This window comes from Thalassophryne amazonica, chromosome 8, assembly GCF_902500255.1.
Source record: "Thalassophryne amazonica chromosome 8, fThaAma1.1, whole genome shotgun sequence".
Lineage (NCBI taxonomy): Eukaryota > Metazoa > Chordata > Actinopteri > Batrachoidiformes > Batrachoididae > Thalassophryne > Thalassophryne amazonica.
This window is the reverse complement of record NC_047110.1, coordinates 48574199-48597561: the sequence shown is the minus strand read 5'-3', so window position 1 is coordinate 48597561 and position 23363 is coordinate 48574199. Positions and strand designations below refer to the sequence as shown.

Below are 23363 nucleotides of genomic sequence, written 5' to 3'. Positions count from 1 at the left end.
ACTGTTCCATGCAGGTTTATTTTTGGCCTATGCCCATCAGACGAAACACTCACCTTGTTTCAGCAGAAAAAGTGTCTGAGATGCCATAATAACCCAACTATTATACACTATCTTGAGGGGCAGGTATTCAACCACTCACTGACATTCTCTTTGATGTGATCTGGGAAAAGTAATTTGAGGTTGGCATCCTCTGAAATCATACAGGATTGTGAGGTGAACATATGATCCAAATATAGTGCTCTCCAAAAGTATTTGGCCCCATTGTATTTCACATATTTTAATTTGTTTATGCCACTTCAAATACAAAAACTAAATCATTCTCAATATAAAAAATTTCTAAAATTATCTTCCTTAAACTCAAACTCAAAACAAATCTCCACAACTTGATATAAATTAATTAAAAATATAAAAGCCAAGATGATGGGTTGCAAAAGTAATGGGCCCCTTTGGTACGTATAATACCTGTAAATAATCAGTTTTATTGCCAGTTTTCATCAGACAAATCAGGGGATGGATACATGAACATTTCCAAGTCACTGAATATGTCTTGGACTTTATTTACATCAATTATGAAGAAATACAAACAGTATGACACTCTATGGTAAATCTGTATGGAGTAGACAGTTCTCAACAACTGAGTGACTGTGCAAGAAGGAGAAGAGTGAGGAAAGCCACCAAGACACCCAGAAGACGTTACAGGCATCTGTGGCTGTAATTGGAGAAATTGTGAATAGTGCATGCGTTGCATTGTGTATCACCAGTTATATGGCTTCATGATGAAGTAGTATAGAGGAGGATTTTCTTTCACCAAAACATCCAATCTCGGTTTGCATCTCAGATGCACCTTGCAAATTGTAGCTGAACTTTCAGGTCATCGTTTGAAGATGATACGTATACCTTTAGTAACATCACATCATCAGTGAAAGAAGTATAGCGATAGATCAGCATTACAACTCAGAAGACTACAAACCGTTAAAGATTTAATCCACATTGTTAAGATGAGTGAGTGAGTTTCAAAGGCTTTGCATGGTGGAATTGCATTTAGTCGCTCCACTCCCTCACCATAGCAATCACCCTCGTAGCACATTTTCTAGAAAAAAACCCTGCAATAGGAATCAGCTTGTCATCCATTTGGTCATTAACTCATGACCAGTAGGAAATGTGCATTTAAAGATATCATTTTTAAATAGTGTACTAGTTAGGTACCTTTTTTATTTTTATTTCACCTTGTCACAAATTCATGTTCTCTTTACATTGTTAAAAAACATTTTTTGTACTCATGTTGATTATGTAGTGTTTTTTTTTATATATAAGGACCACAATGGAAATAAGCGCTTGCACTTTTTTGTGTAATCCTATTTTAATGTTACTTGTATACAATATGTTATTGTTACATTTTAAAAATAAATAAAATCAATGAATCATCAGCCCTAACACACCTCTCTACCACTCACAGTACACCTTTTTTTACACTGCTTCCTCCACTCGACCACCACCAGTTTGTGCGTCTTCTGCCCACAGGTTAGGTTTCACCTGATGGCAGGATCCCAGCAATTTTTAACATGAACCTGAGAGTTTATTGCAGAGCAAATGATTATGAAAATGTGTCAGTGTTCTTTTTTTGAGTACAGTGTGACTTATCATGTGCTACTTTTGAGCTGCAACTTTAGTGTCTGAATCATATCTCTGTGACAAGCTTTTTCTCTGTGGAATACCACACTCAAGTACACGTGTGTGTTCATGTTTGCCCTTCTAAACAGGTTATTTTGACTAACCTTCCATTCCAAAGTTCTGCATCCCTCTGATAAATCAAAAATTCTTTTAATTTTATGGAAAATATATAAAACAACCTGTAGGACTGTAGATTCTGTTGAAGAATGTAGACATAAAATTTCAAAAATGTGAATGTTTAGTCACATAGACCCCACACCTGAGGCTTAATAGAGACTTGCAGCTGAAGGCCAACATTACATTACGACGAAGAGATATAACTATTAGTATTTGAGTAACAATTCAAATAATGCAGAAAATGTTAACTTTTTCCCTCCACATATATATTTTTTTAAATTATAGATTAAGAATTTAAGGGAGTCAACAAAGGATTCCCAATGTAAAGTTTGATAACATAGTGGGCGAGGATGGCATCTGCTGGCCAAAAGGAAGAATATCAGAATCGGAGTCAAATGTGGTTCCAAGTTAGTTCTCACATACAAAGAATTTGATCTGGTGTCATTGTTGCATAAAAAAAAAAAAGGAAAAAATACTTCTGTAACACTTAATTGGTGCTGGAGATCACTATCATTTCAGAAAACGCCAGGTTAACACAGCAGCTGGGTTTGACTGGTCTTTAAAGGGTCTTATTTAGTTTCCAGTCCAATCTAGTATTCTTAAGGTAACCAATGAATAATAACATGAGAGGGCACTCAGAGAGCATGGAGCTCCACAAAGGTCCAACAGATAGTGGGAGCAAGTGTGGCTGTGTCCTGGTGAGCAAACCACCACAGCAGAAAACTGGTCCATCTTCACCTCCTGAAAGTACACCTATCTGCTGCAAGCAGGGTGTTCCTCTGGTCTTTTCCAGTTACTGTGGACCCCAATACTCTGAGACACCTGCGTGCAAGCTCATGCACAGAGAAAAACGTCACAAGTGTACAACTACATGATTATCATCTGGAGACATTTTTCCAAAAATGAATGTGGTCTTGTACTACTGTAGCCCACCTCCTTCAAGGTTCACTGTGTTGTGCATTCAGAGATGTTCTTTGTATACCTTGGTTGTAAATAATGTCATTATTTGAATTAATGGCACCTTTCTATCAGCTCAAATCAGTCTGTCAGTGTTCTCTGACTTCTGTCATCAACAAAGCATTGTCTCCCACAGAAAACTCTGGATCGTTGTTTTTCAGACCATTGCCTGTAAATCCTTGAGAGAGTCTGTGAAATATTTAACAAGCCTATCTGGCACCAACAACAACCATGCCCGTTCAAAGTCACATCATCTTTCTTTACCATTGTGATGCTTACTTGAACATCTCTGGAGCCATCTCAAAAAATGGCTGTGCATAGAGGGGCTGCAAAGAGCAATGGGCAAACCCGCCCAAAGATAAGTGCACCAAGCTTGTGGCATCATATTCAAGAAGACTTGAGGCTGTAAGTGCTGCCAAAGGTGCATCAACAAAATATTAAGCAAAGGGTGTGAATACTTACGTACATGTGAGTTCCTTATTTTGTTAAATATATGCAAAATTTCTAAAAACTTTTCACATTGTCATTATGGGGTGTTTACTCCATTTTGAAATAAGGCTGTAACATAAAATGTGGAGAAACTGAAGCACTGTGAATACTTTCCGTTTGCACACCAACACTGTTATACTACTACCATCCCCAGTAAAACTTTCCACTACCAATATCAAATAATAGTAATAATAGTCATGATATTTGAATTTAAAAAAAAAAAGTCTTTTTTTTCCATGTTGTCATTATGGGATGTTCTGAGTAGAAGTCTGAGGGAAAAATAATGAATTTACTTCATTTTGTAATATCAATCAATCAATTTTTTTATATAGCGCCAAATCACAACAAACAGTTGCCCCAAGGCGCTTTATATTGTAAGGCAAGGCCATACTATATTTATAAAAACCCAACGGTCAAAATGACCCCCTGTGAGCAAGCACTTGGCTACAGTGGGAAGGAAAAACTCCCTTTTAACAGGAAGAAACCTCCAGCAGAACCAGGCTCAGGGAGGGGCAGTCTTCTGCTGGGACTGGTTGGGGCTGAGGGAGAGAACCAGGAAAAAGACATGCTGTGGAGGGGAGCAGAGATCGATCACTAATGATTAAATGCAGAGTGGTGCATACAGAGCAAAAAGAGAAAGAAACAGTGCATCATGGGAACCCCCCAGCAGTCTACGTCTATAGCAGCATAACTACGGGATGGTTCAGGGTCACCTGATCCAGCCCTAACTATAAGCTTTAGCAAAAAGGAAAGTTTTAAGCCTAATCTTAAAAGTAGAGAGGGTGTCTGTCTCCCTGATCTGAATTGGGAGCTGGTTCCACAGGAGAGGAGCCTGAAAGCTGAAGGCTCTGCCTCCCATTCTACTCTTACAAACCCTAGGAACTACAAGTAAGCCTGCAGTCTGAGAGCGAAGCGCTCTATTGGGGTGATATGGTACTACGAGGTCCCTAAGATAAGATGGGACCTGATTATTCAAAACCTTATAAGTAAGAAGAAGAATTTTAAATTCTATTCTAGAATTAACAGGAAGCCAATGAAGAGAGGCCAATATGGGTGAGATATGCTCTCTCCTTCTAGTCCCCGTCAGTACTCTAGCTGCAGCATTTTTAATTAACTGAAGGCTTTTTAGGGAACTTTTAGGACAACCTGATAATAATGAATTACAATAGTCCAGCCTAGAGGAAATAAATGCATGAATTAGTTTTTCAGCATCACTCTGAGACAAGACCTTTCTGATTTTAGAGATATTGCGTAAATGCAAAAAAGCAGTCCTACATATTTGTTTAATATGCGCTTTGAATGACATATCCTGATCAAAAATGACTCCAAGATTTCTCACAGTATTACTAGAGGTCAGGGTAATGCCATCCAGAGTAAGGATCTGGTTAGACACCATGTTTCTAAGATTTGTGGGGCCAAGTACAATAACTTCAGTTTTATCTGAGTTTAAAAGCAGGAAATTAGAGGTCATCCATGTCTTTATGTCTGTAAGACAATCCTGCAGTTTAGCTAATTGGTGTGTGTCCTCTGGCTTCATGGATAGATAAAGCTGGGTATCATCTGCGTAACAATGAAAATTTAAGCAATACCGTCTAATAATACTGCCTAAGGGAAGCATGTATAAAGTGAATAAAATTGGTCCTAGCACAGAACCTTGTGGAACTCCATAATTAACTTTAGTCTGTGAAGAAGATTCCCCATTTACATGAACAAATTGTAATCTATTAGACAAATATGATTCAAACCACTGCAGCGCAGTGCCTTTAATACCTATGGCATGCTCTAATCTCTGTAATAAAATTTTATGGTCAACAGTATCAAAAGCAGCACTACAATATGGATGTAACATAACAAAATGTGGAAAAAGTGAAGCGCTGTGAATATTTTCTAGATGCAGTGCGTGTACCTCTGTCTTGTATCTTTCGCTCTTTCAAAAACTGTTTTGAGATTAACTTGACAGTTCTTGTGAGGTAATAATGGCAACATGTATGTGAATTTATTATATGCAACTGACAGACTACAACTTCATGAAGGATTAAGAAAACAGTAGACAGTATAAAAATACACCAGGGTTACTAGAGAAAATAAATCTCTTTAAGCACCAGCAGACACCAAGAGAGGAGCCTTTTTGAGCAGGCATGTCCTTTCCTCTACATTACTCTGTCTTCTCCCTTTCAGCAGGTCCACGCAGGGCCGTGTACACGCTGCTAAACACATCACTGTAGATCATGGTGCCCAGGAACACCACAGTGGTGCCTATCCAGTGCCAGGTCGTGAAGGGGTTTTGGAAGTAAATGATGGAGAAGATGAGGCTAAGGAACTTCCTTAGTGTCAACACCAGGGTGACTGTCAGCGAGCTGGTCTCTGCAGTCAGAATGAAAACACCACGGATGCACACATACCTGATGATGTCGGTTAAAGTCTGCAACACCACAGTGACAAATTAGACACAATCTTATGGCATAGGCCTGGTTCATCTTACAGATTTAAAAATGTATAAAAACAAATAGTGTTGTAAAACCTTGACATGATTACATTATTACAGTCGACAGAGGAGGGTTAGAGTTTATGTTTTATCTCAAAGTTGTGGACAATGTCAATAATCTTTCATGTGGTGGTGACAGGCAGGTGAGGGAATATAATTTCATGGTGACCCCGTTGCGCTTTTGCATTTAACCTCTTTCATCAACATTCTTTTGGCACGACAAAGAAAGATCTGATTCGGAGGATTTGAAGTGTTCTTGTGTTTTGGTGGATGTAATACTGGCTGACCTTTATTACCCCGATGAAGGCTTGTGTGACAAGTGTTGCAGTTTCATCAGGAGGAAAATGTTCAAGACACGGTCTCATAAACAAACAAAAATGGATTATAATACCTGTGCCTTAAGTGTTTGGCACAGTCATATAGACGCATTCTTTGTGTTATCATAATATATGGTTCTGTGTGGCCTTGACATTTGATTGGTTACTGGTATGTCCAAAACTGAACCACTTTATCCTAGACTAAATCACAATCCATCCACCATGTTTAATCCATATTAGCTCAAAACTGAATAAAGAGAAAGTCAGGATTTTTCAACTTGTGCCTTGTTTTTTTTTTTTTTTTACGTTTTTGTATTTATCTTTTCACAGATGACAAAATGATAAGTACCAACTTCCAGTACCAAGATCGAAAGGTATAACCTAATATACAATTAATGAATGTTTGAGTGCAATAGTAATATTTGCACAAGTTGAAAAATGGAACACACCATTCAGAGGTGCCAGCCAACTTGAAAGGAGTGTACCATTCCATCTTTCAATGAAAACATACTTTCCATTTCACAAATGGAAAACAATTATTTGTTTTATGACACCTTAATAGATAAGCATTATTTGATACCTGTATTATAATAGTCAAGTGGCCTCTGTATGTGTGTGCGCGTGTGTGTATCGCTTCGATCACACAGAAACTGGTGAGAGCTGACATTTGCTGTTTGGTATGCTTATGCATTTTGAGAATGAACGGTGCCAAAACGGAAAGTTGATAGGTCTAATATTTTTGGAGAAATGAGCAATTTTAGCTAATCAGTAAACAATGAACATTGTGCTGCAATGCACCATGGGAGTTTTGGGGTTTTAAATGTTGTTACTGAGATTCATGTTAGTTTAACAATGTTGTTAGTGTTATTGATGTATTGTGTTTTTGTAGTTACGTTGGTTTAGTTACATTGGTTTAGTTACTGTTAATGATGTTAAGTGTCATGATGTCGTTACAGTGAGTGAAAAGTCTTTTGATGTCTTCTGCCACCTCCTCTGTTTGTGCGTGTGTAAGAATTAAAAGCAGCTGCTTGCAACATTTTTTTTTTTTTTCCCCTCCTTGCTCTTGGCCGAGACGGACACATTTTCCCTCTCTCCCTCCCTCCCTATCTTTCCTGCTTCTGTGACATGTTGTCTGTGAGGCTGCCAGCTTTGCTCTTCTGGAAAACGGCAAAAATGGATCTGTTAAAGTGGTCTCTGAACGCAATTGACACTATTTTTTCTACAAGACACTCGGGGGCGGAGGACCTGACCTGTCCTGCCAGGACGCATGTGATGGGCTACGTGATGGACAGTTGGAGGCAGGTCATGTGCCTTTACATGCTGTCTGTGGAGGACGTCAAAGATGTGTATATATTTGGCTCGGTGGTGACCAGCTTTCTGCTGTGTGGAGCGGGCATAGCGCTGGTTTACTGGAAAATTAAGAAGGTGGAAGCGGCAATAATTGGCCCGTCCAGGCTGCCCCACATGATTGATTCGATTGGAAGGGCAGTGTCAGCTCAGTCGGCAGGTGTTAACCGCACGTTGGAAACCATCTCTGGGAGGATGGCTGCACTGGAAAACCACTTTGATCATCAGTAATGACCACATCTCCTCTCCTATATTGAAAGCCACTCTGTTTCAGACTGTGGAATCTTTCAGGCGTCTGCTAATCTGGATATTCATTCGGCTTCCCAAAACACAGCTGCACTTCAAGGCCGCTGTGATAAAAACCTCCTGAAGAAGAACAACATTCTCTCCCTGGTCTCCCCCCGCCCTTACCTTCTCCAGCTCTGACGTTGACTGTGGACAGTGGACTGTTCAGGGCTGGGCCCCTTTTCCCTCCAGAATGGACAAACAAGGCCGTTGACGGTGCCTAAAGGCTGCCTCCGGAGTGTTCTGTCTGATAACTGGACTTTTCAAATCTCGGTCGTCGTCTCGTCGTCTCTCGTCTGTGTGTGATCATTGTTTTTTTTTTTGTGCTGATGTTTTTTTTTTTCCTGCATTGCTGCTGTGTGGTTTAACGCAGCAGCTATGAAGGTTTTTCTCTCCCTAGTTTTACCTTGTGTGTGCTTTTTATATGTGTTCATGTACTGGGCCGGCTTATGTGTGTTGTGTGTTATGTGTGTGTCGTCTGTTGTCATGAGGCCGGTCATGGTTTGCTCAGCCCTGCTGTTGACCTAGGCAGGGATGTACATCTGGAGCTGGTCCCCGGGTGCCTAAAGGCGACCTCTGCTCCTAACTGGCATTTAGGATGGGTTAAATGCAGTAGACACAATTCATTGTGCAGGCAACATGTTCCTATGTGCATATGACAATAAAATTATTTTGAATACTTGAAAAAAATTCATAAAATAAAATAAAAGCTCTGCATGCGTGTGATTTGGGAAAGCTGACATTTGCCATTTGGTAAGCTTATGTATTTTGGGTCAAAAATGAATGGCACTAAAACGGAGTGTTGATAGGACTAATATTTTTGGAGAAACTACAGATATTAGCTAGCGTTGCTAATTACATTCTGGACTAACACACCATTCCAGCAGGGTAAATCATCTTTAGATTAAAGGTGTGAGTATGTGCGTGATTTCATTCAGTAAGTTCAATGTAAGTACATAACATAACTGCAAATATGTTAAAATCAGTGGTGGGCACAGATAACCAAAAAATTAACTTCGATAACAGATAATCAGATAACTGAAAAGTTATCTTCGATAAAGATAAAACAATAAACAAAAATGTATCAGAAGTTACAGATAACCGATAACAGATAAATTCCAATATTGTCTCTGGTACATTTACAACCAGAGAATATATTCATGAGAGTTTTAGGCACTAGAGTTTAATGCTGTTGTCAGTGGAGCCTGAACAGAGTGTCTGAAATGCAACTGTCCTGTCGTGAACGTACTGAGATTACGTCATCCTACCCATAATGCACTGCTGGGCACAGCATGTGCTCACAAAACCTTAAAAATTAGCACATTCCTTTAAAACTAAAACATATATCTGATATTTTCACTTTATAAAACTTCAGCCATGACAGTAATTTTAAATAACTTGTCCAAAATTAGTTTGGTTAAAATTTGAACCATAAGTTAAAAATGTATGCCTCTGGATGACTTAGGTGATATTGCCAGCATATCGGTATAGTGTTAAAGGAAATTTTTTTTTTTTTTGGCCATTTCTCCTTTGTCTACAGAGGATAGAGACGCTTTTCATAGAAGCAGCTCTATTGTGTTAGCAGAGAGTATAACTGTCCATCTGTTACTAAAACTTTTAACAGGTAGGTGCTGAACTGATTTTAAATTTTAAAAATGCTTGTCGCTGTTCAGCTTTGTTTACTTTGTTTATCGGTCTAAAAGTTATCAGGTAAAAATTAATAGGAAGATAATTGGTCCGATAATGGTTTTTAAAGTTATCGAAAAAGATAATCCGATAATGAAAACATTATCTTCGATAATTATCTGTTATTGGATTATCGGAAGTGTGCCCACCACTGGTTAAAATACATGGATGAAAATGAAAACACTTATTTCCACTGTGGTCAATTTAAAACTCAAATGACAAAATATAATAATAATAATAATAGCGTGGATATGATAACAAGAACCTAAACAACTTAAATACAGTAAGACAGTAAAGTAACATTGAAAAATTACATAATTAACAGGAAATAAAAGGGCTGAGTGCCTCTTCTAACAATTGTTGCGGTCTAAGGTTCTAAAAACATTCTGGATTCACACACCATTCCAATTCTTTGCTTAATTTATTACCACCCTTGAAAAATGTCAGCTACCTGTTTTAAAAACACTACCCAATCTAGAGCCCGTGGATCCCCACGGGCAACATTCTAGTTTTACTTAAAATTAGACAGGTGTTTCTCTTAAAGCAGAAATCGGAGCGCAGCGGGACAACAACTTGTTCAATTCCTTATCTGACAGTGAACATTGTGCATGCTGGACTTAGCTTTCTTGTATTGTGAAAGCATTTTTACAAGAAGCTAATGGAGCTGTACCATAGTGTGAAAAAGATGAAAGAAAAAGGCACATATCATATCAAAAACGCACACTACTGATGTCACCGAGGCAATGGAACAAATAACGAGTAACACGCGACAGAAAAACCACCAATCAAATCACCTTATTCTTGTTGTAAGCAGAAGGAGGAACTCCTCATCAAGATTCAGCTTGTATGGACTTAGTGAAGAGCAGAGCTGCCAAAGTAAGGTAAATAGCTACTTGTATAATCAGTAGACCTTCTTTATCATTACTAAGCTACACATGTACAGTAGTGTTTGGAATAATAGTAGTGCTATGTGACTAAAAAGATTAATCCAGGTTTTGAGTATATTTCTTATTGTTACATGGGAAACAAGGTACCAGTAGATTCAATAGATTCTCACAAATCCAACAAGACCAAGCATTCATGATATGCACACTCTTAAGGCTATGAAATAGGGCTATTAGTTAAAAAAAAGTAGAAAAGGGGGTGTTCACAATAATAGTAGTGTGGCATTCAGTCAGTGAGTTCGTCAATTTTGTGGAACAAACAGGTGTGAATCAGGTGTCCCCTATTTAAGGATGAAGCCAGCACCTGTTGAACATGCTTATCTCTTTGAAAGCCTGAGGAAAATGGGACATTCAAGACATTGTTCAGAAGTAGCAGCCTAGTTTGATTAAAAAGGTGATTGGAGAGGGGATAACTTATACGCAGGTGCAAAGAATTATAAGCTGTTCATCTACAATGATCTCCAATGCTTTAAAATGGACAAAAAAAAAAAAAACAGAGACGCGTGGAAGAAAATGGAAAACAACCATCAAAATGGATAGAAGAATAACCAGAATGGCAAAGGCTCACCCATTGATCAGCTCCAGGATGATCAATGACAGTCTGGAGTTACCTGTGCTGTGACAGTTAGAAGACGCCTGTGTGAAGCTAATTTATTTGCAAGAATCCCCCGCAAAGTCTCTGTGTTAAATAAAGACATGCAGAAGAGGTTACAATTTGCCAAAGAACACATCAACTGGCCTAAAGAGAAATGGAGAAATATTTTGTGGACTGATGAGAGTAAAATTGTTCTTTTTGGGTCCAAGCCGCAGACAGTTTGTGAGACGACCCCCAAACTCGGAATTCAAGCCACAGTTCACGGTGAAGACAGTGAAGCATGGTGGTTCAAGCATCATGATATGGGCATGTTTCTCCTACTATGGTGTTGGGCCTATATATCACATACCAGGTATCATGGATCAGTTTGGATATGTCAAAATACTTGAAGAGGTCATGTTGCCTTATGCTGAAGAGGACATGCCCTTGAAATGGGTGTTTCAACAAGACAATGACCCCAAGCACACTAGTAAATGAGCAAAATCTTGGTTCCAAACCAACAAAATTAATGCCTCACAGATGTGAAGAAATCATGAAAAACTGTGGTTATACAACTAAATACTAGTTTAGTGATTCACAGGATAGCTAAAAAAGCAGTTTGAACATAGTAGTTTTGAGTTTGTAGCGTCAACTGCAGATGCTACTATTATTGTGAACACCCCCTTTTCTACTTTTTTTTTTTACTAATAGCCCAATTTCATAGCCTTAAGAGTGTGCACATCATGAATGCTTGGTCTTGTTGGATTTGTGAGAATCTACTGGTACCTTGCTTCCCATGTAACAATAAGAAATATAATCAAAACCTGGATTAATCTTTTTAGTCACATAGCACTACTATTATTCTGAACACTACTGTACCTCTGTAAGGAATTTGTCCATGCTAATAGACCCTTCTAAAGACTTTTTCGTTTGTTCAGTGGTGACACAAAAGGACAAACAACCCAGATGGGGGCAAAATTCATACTTAACACCACCCTCGTATCTTTGGACACAGGCAGTACATAATACTCTGTTTTCAGCCTAATAAAGGTATGCACTCTGAATACCCTTCAAATTCCTTCTCATACACCAAAGTGGTTGTGTTCATGCTTGCTTGAGGGTTTTAAGGCCTTGGACAGCAATTAACAAAATTAATGGAACCTGATAGCAATAATGGCTCATAAAATACAAACTCGCTCTTAAATTTAGTTATGGTCTGGATGTGAATGCAAGCAGAAATCATTTCAGTTTGTACCTTGGATCAAATATGCACCGAGATCAGCCGTATATTGATGTCAATCATCAATACAATCATTGAGAATTTTTTTTTTTCTCATCCTGTTATCTTGTGAACTCTTTTAAATTGTGCAGCAACATATAAGACCTGTGAGAGCAGTCTAATGTTTGAAAGGATACTGTGTGATGACATTCATCAGAAGGTAGATCCACATTACAGGCACAGACCCACCGATCCAAGGAAGCAGTGCCGGAGCTGCAAAGATAACCATCATACCATGACATCCTCACTACTTTTTCTGAAATCTACACATCATTCATAATTGAAAATGTAACATAAAACTGTACAGTGATAATTACTTTAACTTACTGCTTTCATTGAAGAGTAAACAGTGGTTGTAGATGTCTGTAGAAAAAAGCAGGAAGCCAGGTAGAGGCAGGCAGTGCTATGAAAGACAAAAACAATGTTTACATTCAAGTATGACTGGGTGACCTATAGATACATGTTCCCAAGATATTGGGATTGGTCCATTTTGGGAGGACCCCACATCATACTGAAGTTCTCACACTGTACATGAGTTCCAGAAATATACAAAGCCTTTGCATGACCACACTGGATTGTTCATATTTCAAACCCTTTTCTGCATCCACAAAAATTAAACTGTAATCCTAACCCATTTAAGAGAGGGTGTATTCCAACATTACAAAGCAACTGAGGCATCACCTTTGAACCTCTGTAGAATTCCAGGTGTGTGCAGAAAACCAGTGCATAAAACACTGGCAGAAACTTATTTTATCATTTCAGAATCAGAAAAGTTTTATTGCCACATGAGTGAACAAGTTCACATTAGGAAACTGCTGCGGTACTTGGTGCTAACATAAAAGACAAAAAATAAATAAATAAATAGAGCAGTAAAACAAATAATATATAATAAAAACTTTACACTATCACTGCCACCCAACAAGGCACACAAAATTCAAAGCTCATAAGTAAATCATTGTCGCAAAATGCTACTAATGCATCAATTCAACCAGCTCTTCCAATGAATGCGTTTTAGCCATCAATTTCTATTTAATCCACTAGATGGGGATGCAGTCACCATCTTGCTTAGCGTTATTCCACGTTCTCAGACAGTACATTAAATAGAAATCTATGATTTGCTGATATAAACTTGGGTTAAAGTGATCTGAAAATGCTGTTGTGTGCAGCATTCAAGTGCTGCAACAAGCTGACAAAGGACTATCAGCTAGTTAAATAATATTAAATGGTGGAGCGAGCTTTCATAAGTGAGTATTATATGTAATATAAGTGATGTGGGGAAATGACTAACATTGCTGAATAAAGGTTAGAAAATGATTTTTTTTTTTTGCGTTGATCTGTATTCTGTACAGTGGTGGGCACAATTCAGCTAATCCTATAACAGATAATTATTGAAGCTAATGTTTCTGCTAGCGGATTAGCTTTTCAGATAAATTTTAAAACCATCATCAGACCAATTATCTTCCGATGAATTTAGTTCTGATAACATTCTCTTTTTTTTGCTGGTAAAGTGAGCAAAGTTTAACGGTCAAAAATGTTTGTAAACCCTAAAATCAAACATTTTAGTTTGTCTGCCTGTCGCTTGCTGATGATGTCATCACCAAGCGCAAAATGTGATTGGCCGGTCAACGCAGGGAGCATTGTGAGTAGTGTAGTTCAGGTTCACTTTGGACCTTAGTGAGTCATCTGCTCGACACAAAAACATAACATTAATTTTAACATTATTTATTTCTTTGTGGCTGACGGTATAATTTAATCGCCAAGATTCAGTGGGGGAGAGGAGCTCTCGCAGCGCAGCTGTGGACAGAGGGACTTTTTCACCGTTTTGACACTGTTTTAGATTTTTTTTTAAAAGGACGCTTTATGTGGATTATTTATTCAAATGAATCCCACTGAAACTAACAGGTAAGAATTTATATATCTTTTACTCTGCTAATCAATGCATTAATGGACGTATCTCGGCTGTTTAAGCCGCAGCGTTCAAAGCGTGTGGAAAAAAGCAGCAGCTTTTTAATTTGTAAATGACGGTGTATCTAATTCCGGCATAAACTGTGACTTCTAATACTGTGTTTTACTGCTTCTGAAAGATGACAGTGTTTGGAGTTTCATTTTTTTATTCATTCATTTTTTGTGCGTTCTTATGTGTTTGTGATCCTTGAATTTACCCAGTATCGAAACGTGAAAGTGAAACTGGTTTATCAGAAGCCGACAGTGTAATCTGATGTGGCCGCGTCCGAATCAATCTGAAAAGTTATCGGTTATTTGTAATAAAGATAAATTTTTAAGCAGTTTATCGGGTCACTGTCATAAAAGATAACTTTTCAGTTATCGGATTAATGGTTATGGAAGCTAACTTTTTGGTTAGCTGTGCCCACCACTGATTCTGTGGTGACTTCAATTTTACTGCCTGAATGCTTTGTCGTGATAAATATCTCACCATTCATTTACTGATTCAATTAGAAGTCTCACTTTCATAAGTCTCAGTCTATCCCCTTTTAATTACCTTTGGGTTTTTTCTTCACATCAGGTTTTCTATCCTGAGATATTCTATAAGAGCAAATTCATAGAATGGAAATGCTTTTTCTCTCAATTTGGTGGGTGACATGACAGACGCTTTGAAATTGTATGTTCTACTAATATAAGAATATACACAAATAAGATTAATACTTTCACCGTGGCTGGTGTGGACGTTTCATTATATTTGATATTTTTGCAGAGAAGCACTCTGTAAAAGCGGTGCTGCAAGTGGGTTAAGAGCAGTCTTTAATATTCATATTTTTAATATGATGCAAGCGTGCGAAGCTCTTACTTTCACCTCTGATTATTTCCCATCTTTAACTTAACTTCATAATGAAATGAATTAAGGATCAGGCTAGTATCTGGTGTAGTGGCAGACATAGTGTGTTTGACAAACTGATGGTATTATTTTCTATCTGTACTGGGACAAACAAATTAATTAAAGTCTATTATACAAATAGTATTTGTATTCTGTATTTGTTTTGACAAATAGTGGCTGTACAAATATGAGACTGAGTTTGAATAAATTTAACAGCACAGTAATAGCACTGAAAATGCAGATTTATGGTGAAACTCTCTTGAAAACATTCAACATGTCCACAGTGATTTCTATTTATGTCTGCTTGTCAGACCCTCTGGCAACAGTCAGCGAATGAGTGGATCAGCCCGGTCCTCCATCTACTGAATACAAAGAAATCGATGGTTTTAGCACAGGAGAAATTTTGCTACCTGTCACAGGGCAGCTCTAAATCCTAAGGCACAATACATACTGTCCCCTCTTGCTAAAAATTTATACTGTAGGAAATGTTTTGTTTAAAGCAGTAGTCACCAACATTGCTCATAGAGCTCACCTGTCCTGCATACTTTCCTACTTACCTGCTGTCCTCGCAGCTAATTTACTCAGGTGAGTCAGATGTGTTCAGTCAATCAACAGTCAGTAGACACCAGACGATTTGAATCAGGTGTGGGCAGTTTGGGTGGAAAACTTTCAGTGCAGGAAATCTCCAAGAGCAGAGCGCTGGAGATCACTAATTTAATTTTCTCTGTGCAATATCAAAATTGGTCCACTTCTATAAATGGACTGGGACCATGTTTGCCTTTAAAAGTCATAATTTCCTGAAATGTGCTAAACCACTGAGTGGATCAGAAAATGGTCACGCAAAATTTTAGAACTCTGACCCTCTCTACTTTAAGGTGACAATTTAGAAGATCCTTGGGTACGACCGGAATGACTGTGTGAAATGAACGTTACTTAGGGAGACTCATATGAGGTGTAAAAAGTAAGTCCCTTCGGCTGCTCCCTTGTTTGCACTCGGGGTCGCCACAGCAAATCCAAGGTGGATCTGCATGTTGAATTGGCACAGGTTTTACGCCGGATGCCCTTCCTGACGCAACTCCACATTACATGGAGAAATGTGGCAGGGGTGGAATTTGAACCCGGAGCCTTCTGAACTGAAACCAAGCGCATTAACCACTTGGCCACCACCCCTGCTCACTACACATTTGACTGAATAACCAACAGCTGAAGAACCAGTGAGGGCAGTATGGTGACTCAGTGCTCAGAACTGTTTCCTCACAGGTTCACTTCCTACCTGGTCTTTTTTATGTGGAGCCTGTGTGTTCTCACCGAGTTTGCATGGGTTCCCCCTGGGTGCTCCACTTCCAAAGACATGCATGTTGGGAGAACTGGAGACACTAAACTGACCGTGAGTGTGTGAGTGAGTGTACACCGCCTCTTAACCAGTGACTGCTGGATAGGCCTCCAGCCCCCCTGTGACCTTTAAATGGAATAAGCGGGTATACAAAATGAATTAATGAATGAACCATTCAAGACACTTAGGACTGAAGCGCTACTGTAACAAAAGTTCAAATAAATCTTGAACTTTATGAAAACTTACATTATAGAAGAGCGCTTCTTTGGAACGTTTTTGATACACTTTATATAGCATCTCCTGGAAAATGCCCATTCTTGCAGACATTAGTAAAGCAAAGGTCAACATGCCAACACCTGAATAAACAAGAAACACCCAAAAAAAATGCAGTTATGTTACACCATTTTCATGTTGCTGATATCACATTGTACTGGGGCAAACCTGAAAAACTAACAAGACATTACAATTCTACACTGCTTTTATATCTCCTGTCAACAACTCTATAGTTCTGTTTTGGTTTCTCATGTTTTACAGTTTGTCATTGTTCAATCTAGACATGCTTGTCTGTTTATAACATATTAAAAAAAAGCACCGCTAAACAGTAGCCCATTACAGTATCAAAAGCACAAACCTATAAGCCAGCGCATAAACGCATAGAATCCTTGCTCGTCTGAACCCTCACGTGGTGCATTCTGCAGAAAGAAGATGAAAAATCTCAGTGCATCCTTCCAAACTTAAATAATTAGTTGCTATTTTACATTTCATGTATTCATTCATGTAATTTCATTCATTCAATACCTACTTACACAACCATTTTACATGAACAAAAAGGAACAGAAAGAAGATAAATGTTGTATTCTCTGCTCCTTATAAAAAAGAAATCCATTTGTTTCCTCACTTCCAACCTGAACACCGTCTCCTCGTCAAGTCACCAAGCATCAAATAAGCATCATTAACAGGAACAAAGTTTTCTTACATTTCAGCGGTTACATTCATTGTTCTTCTAATTTTCTATATTCTGTCATGACCTTGTCCTTATACATTTTTTTATTTATATATTTGTGCAACATTTAATTTCATTATTCAAAGCACTCCAAAGCTAAACTTCACAAACAGAGGGACACTTCTGTTTCTTAGTTCTCCGTGCAAACAGAGCCTAAAAACGATTTTTTCTTCTATGGCAAACGGCCTGTGTAACAAAACTAAATTAATTCTGGACATCATCTGGCAAAATTCCTTGTTTAGCTTCCCACATAATAATTATTAAGTCACTGACATGATCAGCACTTACCACTTGCTTTGCAGACATGAGTGTGCATATGAAGATGCCGGCTGAAACTAGTGCTATAGACAGATATTTGCTGAATGAATAGCTGCAGGGAGCGAAGGACAGATAAAAATAACAGTAACCCAAGTAATATTGGTGTGGGATAAATGTGTTTTTCAGAAAACATGACAGTGGCATGCTGGGATACCTTTTCTTCAGAATGATTATGCCCAGAACCATATTGGCAATCAGCGATCCCTGGAGGGAGGGAGAGAGCGAGAGAGAGCGAGATCAGGCTGATGCAGTAAGACCAGAGTAGAAGATCAAAAGCACACAGATGATGCTGCTTACTGCTCTGAAGATCATGTGTAACGGCATGGAGATGTTGAAGTTCAGTGAGTAGTTGTTAAACACACTGACTGTGAAGTACATGGTCACCATGATCACATAGTTTCTGAAAAATACAAACATTAGGATTTGTGTTTCATTGCATCAAGCACCAGAATCTCTAAATTCATTGGTCATCTATACCTAATAGGGATTGTTGGTTTCTTCCTTCCAAACTTCATTTCAAAGATGAAGCCCTCCAAAGCGATGAATAAAAACTGAGCAAAAGTAATTATGTTGCCAGATCCTGGAAATTCTCTGAAAGAAAACCAAACAAAACAGCGATAAACAAATCTTTCTGACTGAGATAATGGTGTAAAACATATTAGAAAAGCTCTTACACCAATAAAGTAGAAACATCATGTAAAATAACAAATGTGGTAACATTTTATAATAAGGATACATTAATTAACATTAGTTAGGGCCTCTTCACGCATAACACGATTGAAGCCGACTAGTGCATGAAGGAGGAATTGCATGTCATTCATGAAAAATCGGAGCCGCCTCAAGCGCCTCGTACAGCTGTTGCTACAACCATTCATGCACACAAGCGCCCGAAAGACAGCAAATGCCCTGCACGTGCCCATTCGAGCCCCCTCTTGGCAGGTGTCAGCCAAATTCCAGGTGTCACATACGAACATCTAACACCGCTTGTTGCACATTTAGAAAAGGAGGGGCTGTTCGTGCTCCTGGTACGATAGACAGCAGGCGATCACATTCGATCTGTTTGAGAAAAGCGTCTGCCACACGAGTGTGGCATAACCTAGCAACACACATGGGTGTAACTGTGCCGACCCCCCCCCACACACACACACAAATGGTGTATGGAGTGTGTCATCGTCACCCCCCCCACAAATGGCTTGTGGAGTGCGTCTACCTCCCCACCAACACACACACACACACACACACACACACACACCATGAATCCAACATTGTCAGCTGTGGGTGAAGGTTCCGCAGTCCGGTCGAAGTCAAGCGCAGTGTGCTGCAAGAACAGCTGACCGCTGTGTCCTGCAGCTCAGCTGGAGAACATGTAGTGCACGTGTAGGTGGGTGTTCATGATCTCATGAGGACCGGCCAGTATCTGAGTGTGCGGCACAGCCAGCCGGGCAGGCTGATGTCACTTCTACCACATAAAATGTAGTTTACATGACACACAGAAAGAGTGGGGATTAAATAAAACAAATAAAGGTGAAGGTGTGAACTCATTCTTGTGTGATCACTTTGCGCATATGCTTTGCTGTAGACATATAGCGAATGTCAGCTAACCACTGACTGACAGCTGGACATGACTGTGCATGCAAGGTGTTACATTACAACACAGTCATCAGACAGATGCAGGACAATCACATAATAATACAACCCCTGGCAAAAATTATGGAATCACTGGCCTCGGAGGATGTTCATTCAGTTGTTTAATTTTGTAGAAAAAAAGCAGATCACAGACATGACACAAAACTAAAGTCATTTCAAATGGCAACTTTCTGGCTTTAAGAAACACTATAAGAAATCAGGAAAAAAAAAATTGTGGCAGTCAGTAATCAACTGAATGAACATCCTCCGAGGCCGGTGATTCCATAATTTTTGCCAGGGGCTCAGGTGGGAATAAATTAAAACATATCGCTTCACTTCACCGCTGCATCAGCGCACTGCAGCACTGCTGAATATTGTGCCATGCAGGAAATCACCCCATGGGATGCCCGCGCGACGCGCGTGTCATGGTGGGATTTCCTCACATTGTAATAATTAAAAACACAGATCACATTTGCAGCAGATGACTGTGCGATGGACACACCATGCCAAATGATGTGTTCACGCCATGAGAGCCCGGCTCTTCATTAGAGTAGCGCATCAAGTAATTCATGTAAAACATGAAAGAGAGAACATTAATCCACATCATTTCATTACTTCCTGGTGTACGTCTAGGCGGAGGCTAAATCCACTCTAACAGGAATTAAGTATTAGAAATTGTGGTGTTTTATTAATTTTTTGCTCCGCTGCTGTGTGCGCGCGACTTTCCACATGCTCACACTGTGTTCATGCCAGTAGTGGGCACAGTTCCTCTAATCCGCTAACCATTAATTACCGAAGCTAAAGTTTTCATTATCGGATTAGCTTTTCAGATAACTCTGAAAACCATCATCGGACCAATTATCTTCCGATAAGTTTTGGTCCGATAATTTTAAGACCATTAACATATTTTTGGAGGCGTGGTAAACAAAGCTTTATATTTTATATTAAGTTTAAAATCAGTTGAGCACCCACCTGTTCAATGTTTTGTAGTAGATGTGCAGTTCTATCCTCTGCAAACAGAGAAGAGCTGGTTCCAGAAGAAACCACTCTATCCTCTGCAGGCAAAGGAGAACCGGTCACAGAAAAGAAAAAAGCTCATTTCTTTTGACGCCATACTGATGCACTGGCAATATTACCCAAGTCATCCAGAGGCATACAGTTTTAACTTATGGTTAAAATTTTAACCAAACTAATTTTGGACAAGTTGTTTAAATTAACGTCACGTCTGAAGTTTTATGAAGTGAAAATATCAGATATATGTTTTAGTTTTAAAGTATTGCACTACTTTTGAAGGTTTTAGTGTGGACATGCTGTCTCCAGGTGGATTGTGGGTACTGTCAGTACATTCACGATAGAATAAATGCATTTAAGACACTCTGATCAGGCTCCACACGGACAACAGCATCAAACCCTTTGTATATTGTGCCTAAAACTCTTGTGAATATATTCTCTGGGTTTATAGACATTGTTATTGTGTTTGTTTTATGTAAAAATGCCAGAAGAAGCCCAGGTTGCTTCTCCATTATTTTCAATTGGAATCATTGCAATCGATTCCTGTTTGCTATTTAGAGTCCCGTTTATGTCAAACACTGTTTGTCGTCTTTGTTCCAGAGTAATATATATATATAAAATGTCTGAAATTCAGTTTGTGTTTATTAAATTCCATGCATCTTAAATGCAGCAGACACAGACTATCTGGATTTTTGTTTTGGCAAGTTTTCACGGTCTCTACTGCCATCTACTGGCCAGTAGTGTTCAGTGTTCATGGCAGTATGAGCATCTGGACGCCAGTAGATGGCAGTGTTCTATTTATTTTGACCCCGGTTATATCAGACGGTTGTCAAAATAACAACTTCACTTTTTGGCTTTAATGTGTTGGTTTTTACATAGAATGAATGAGTCAACCAATCAGTGTTAGCGGAGGCACATTTTACCCATAATCCCTTTGGCATCTGTCTGTGTTTGCTAACTTTTTGGTTAGCTGTGCCCACCACTGGTTCATGCACACGAACACGAGCATGCACGAATCCATCACTGTGGTATTATGCACGCCTGTCCGACCATGCGTCCCTCGCAACAGCAGGTGGAGGGTTTCGTGGTTCCCCATTTTGTTTTTGGTTTGCAGATTTTTTTCTGGTTTCTGTGTCTTTCATGTTATGTGTGTAGGGGCCCTTAATGCAGTAAACATGAACTAACAGTGAATGAAGAGTTAAATGCATCGGTCTGAGGATCGAGCTCCCAAAGGGAGAGAGGGGTCCTGTGATGCCTCCCCTGGGAAACTGAAAAACCTAAATGCTTTTTAGGTGCATTCTAACGTACTTTGACACATAAAAACATTGTTTTGCAAGGACACTTTGATACAAGCGTAATCAAGACAAACTGCATGTGAGAACAGACCTATGAAAGAACAGGGGACATAACATTTTGACAAACTAAACTGTACTGAACATAATCATGCAAGACACATTAAATATAGAAATGGATACTAAAATGACATGGGTTTGTCACGTGCACTGTGCTGTGTCCATCCAGATGTGAGGAGAGAAAATCTGTATGGACACAGTGACATTTCTTTCATATCAGACTGATGGATGAGTTGGATTCAAACTGTCACCACAATGAAGGACAGTCAACATGGTGACACCACTGACTCCAAATCATTATTCATCAGTGCAATATTAAAGAAATGTCTCTGGTGGGCATTCTGCTTAGTTGTCTTTTATCATAAATGTTCTAAAACAAGAAAGAAAACTTTATGAATACCACATGAAAGAAACACATCTTAAAATTAATTTCGTAAAACACTAATTTTTACTTTTCTTAAAACCACTTGAGGAGTGCTTGAGTTTTAGAGGATGATACTTTTCTTTCCCTTGGGTTGCCTGGTTAAATTTAGTGACCTTGACAGACCAGACGCAACCAAAACAAAAATAAAAGTAATTTGATTATTGATTTGTCTCTGTTGCTGCAGAAATATTGCCTGTTCATAGTCAATGGGCCCAAATCTGAAATATGCATTTTCGTTGCACCCCCCTGGTCACCAAGGTTTGATGGTTTCATGATGTTCCTGGTCCATCTGGGATAACATTTCCACTTGTTGTCATTGGCACAACCCGGCAAGGATATATTTGCCGAGCACTTTTGTTTGGGTACCCCCCTTTCTTTTAGGCAAAATTTTAGGTAACACACTATTGACTCTCCCACCCACCTGAATTTTATGTTAGGTAACCTAAACTACTCTCAGTAAATCATGAATAAAACAAAATGCATTTAGGATGATGATGATGATGATAGGTGCCTTTTATACGAGGTCTGTTAGAAAACTATCCGACCTTTTTATTTTTTTCAAAAACCATATGGATTTGAATCACGTGTGATTGCATCAGCCAAGCTTGAACCTTCGTGCGCATGCGTGAGTTTTTTCACGCCTGTCGGTTACATCATTCGCCTGTGAGCAGGCTTTGTGTGAGCAGTGGTCCACCCCTCTCTTCAGATTTTTATTGTGAATAAAATGTCTTAACGATTTGGAGCTTTGCTGCATCAAATTTTTCCAGAAACTGTGAGAGACCTCCAGGTGGACACCATTCGGAAAATTCAGATGGCTTTCAAGGACGATTTTATGGGGATTACACAGATTAAGGAGTGCTCCAGCCGGTTTAAAGACCGCCCACAGCGGCTGAGAGCGCGGCGCACTCTGAGCGCCGATCGACAGGCTGAAACCCCGCTGAAACAACCAGATCATTTCCAAAGTGAAGGCTTTGTTGATCCGGGACGTCGTCCGACTTCCACAGAAATGGCAGAAGACATGGACATCAGCACTTTTTCGGCACATTCCACTGTTACAGGAGTTTTTGTCATGGAAAGAGAAGCAGAGGGATGCGCCACGGAGCTGCTCATGGCGCGGGACAAAAGCACCTCCGTGTTGGTCTCACAGGATGGCTTTCAGTGGCTTTTCAGTCACGTGACTATCCGAGAAATTGTGGCTGAGCTGGTGTTAGAAAAATTATGTTTATACCATCACAACACTTATTACCGTTTGTTCTGCATCACGTCTTATGCATGCTTATATTTTTCGCACCATGTAGTACTGCATGTCTCT

The 23363-nt window shown here is 39.2% G+C and overlaps 1 protein-coding gene across 2 annotated transcripts in view; it reads right to left on the bottom strand.

The window, feature by feature from the left end:
* Nucleotides 1–5219: 5219 nt before the first annotated feature.
* The window catches only part of slc35b4 (solute carrier family 35 member B4), a 64938-nt gene continuing 46794 nt past the window's right edge, over nucleotides 5220–23363 (bottom strand). Inside the window, exons 2-10 of one of the 2 annotated variants that reach the window (XM_034176144.1) lie at nucleotides 18120–18229; nucleotides 17936–18042; nucleotides 17793–17842; nucleotides 17609–17690; nucleotides 16949–17009; nucleotides 16564–16673; nucleotides 12479–12554; nucleotides 12289–12364; nucleotides 5220–5636 (exon numbers count right to left, since the gene is read on the bottom strand). In XM_034176144.1, coding sequence (XP_034032035.1) covers nucleotides 5390–5636; nucleotides 12289–12364; nucleotides 12479–12554; nucleotides 16564–16673; nucleotides 16949–17009; nucleotides 17609–17690; nucleotides 17793–17842; nucleotides 17936–18042; nucleotides 18120–18229 — 919 coding nt within the window. In that variant the 3' untranslated portion in view covers nucleotides 5220–5389. Of the gene's footprint in view, nucleotides 5637–12288; nucleotides 12365–12478; nucleotides 12555–16563; nucleotides 16674–16948; nucleotides 17010–17608; nucleotides 17691–17792; nucleotides 17843–17935; nucleotides 18043–18115; nucleotides 18230–23363 lie in introns of both variants that reach the window. The other variant, XM_034176143.1, reaches the window with a different exon arrangement.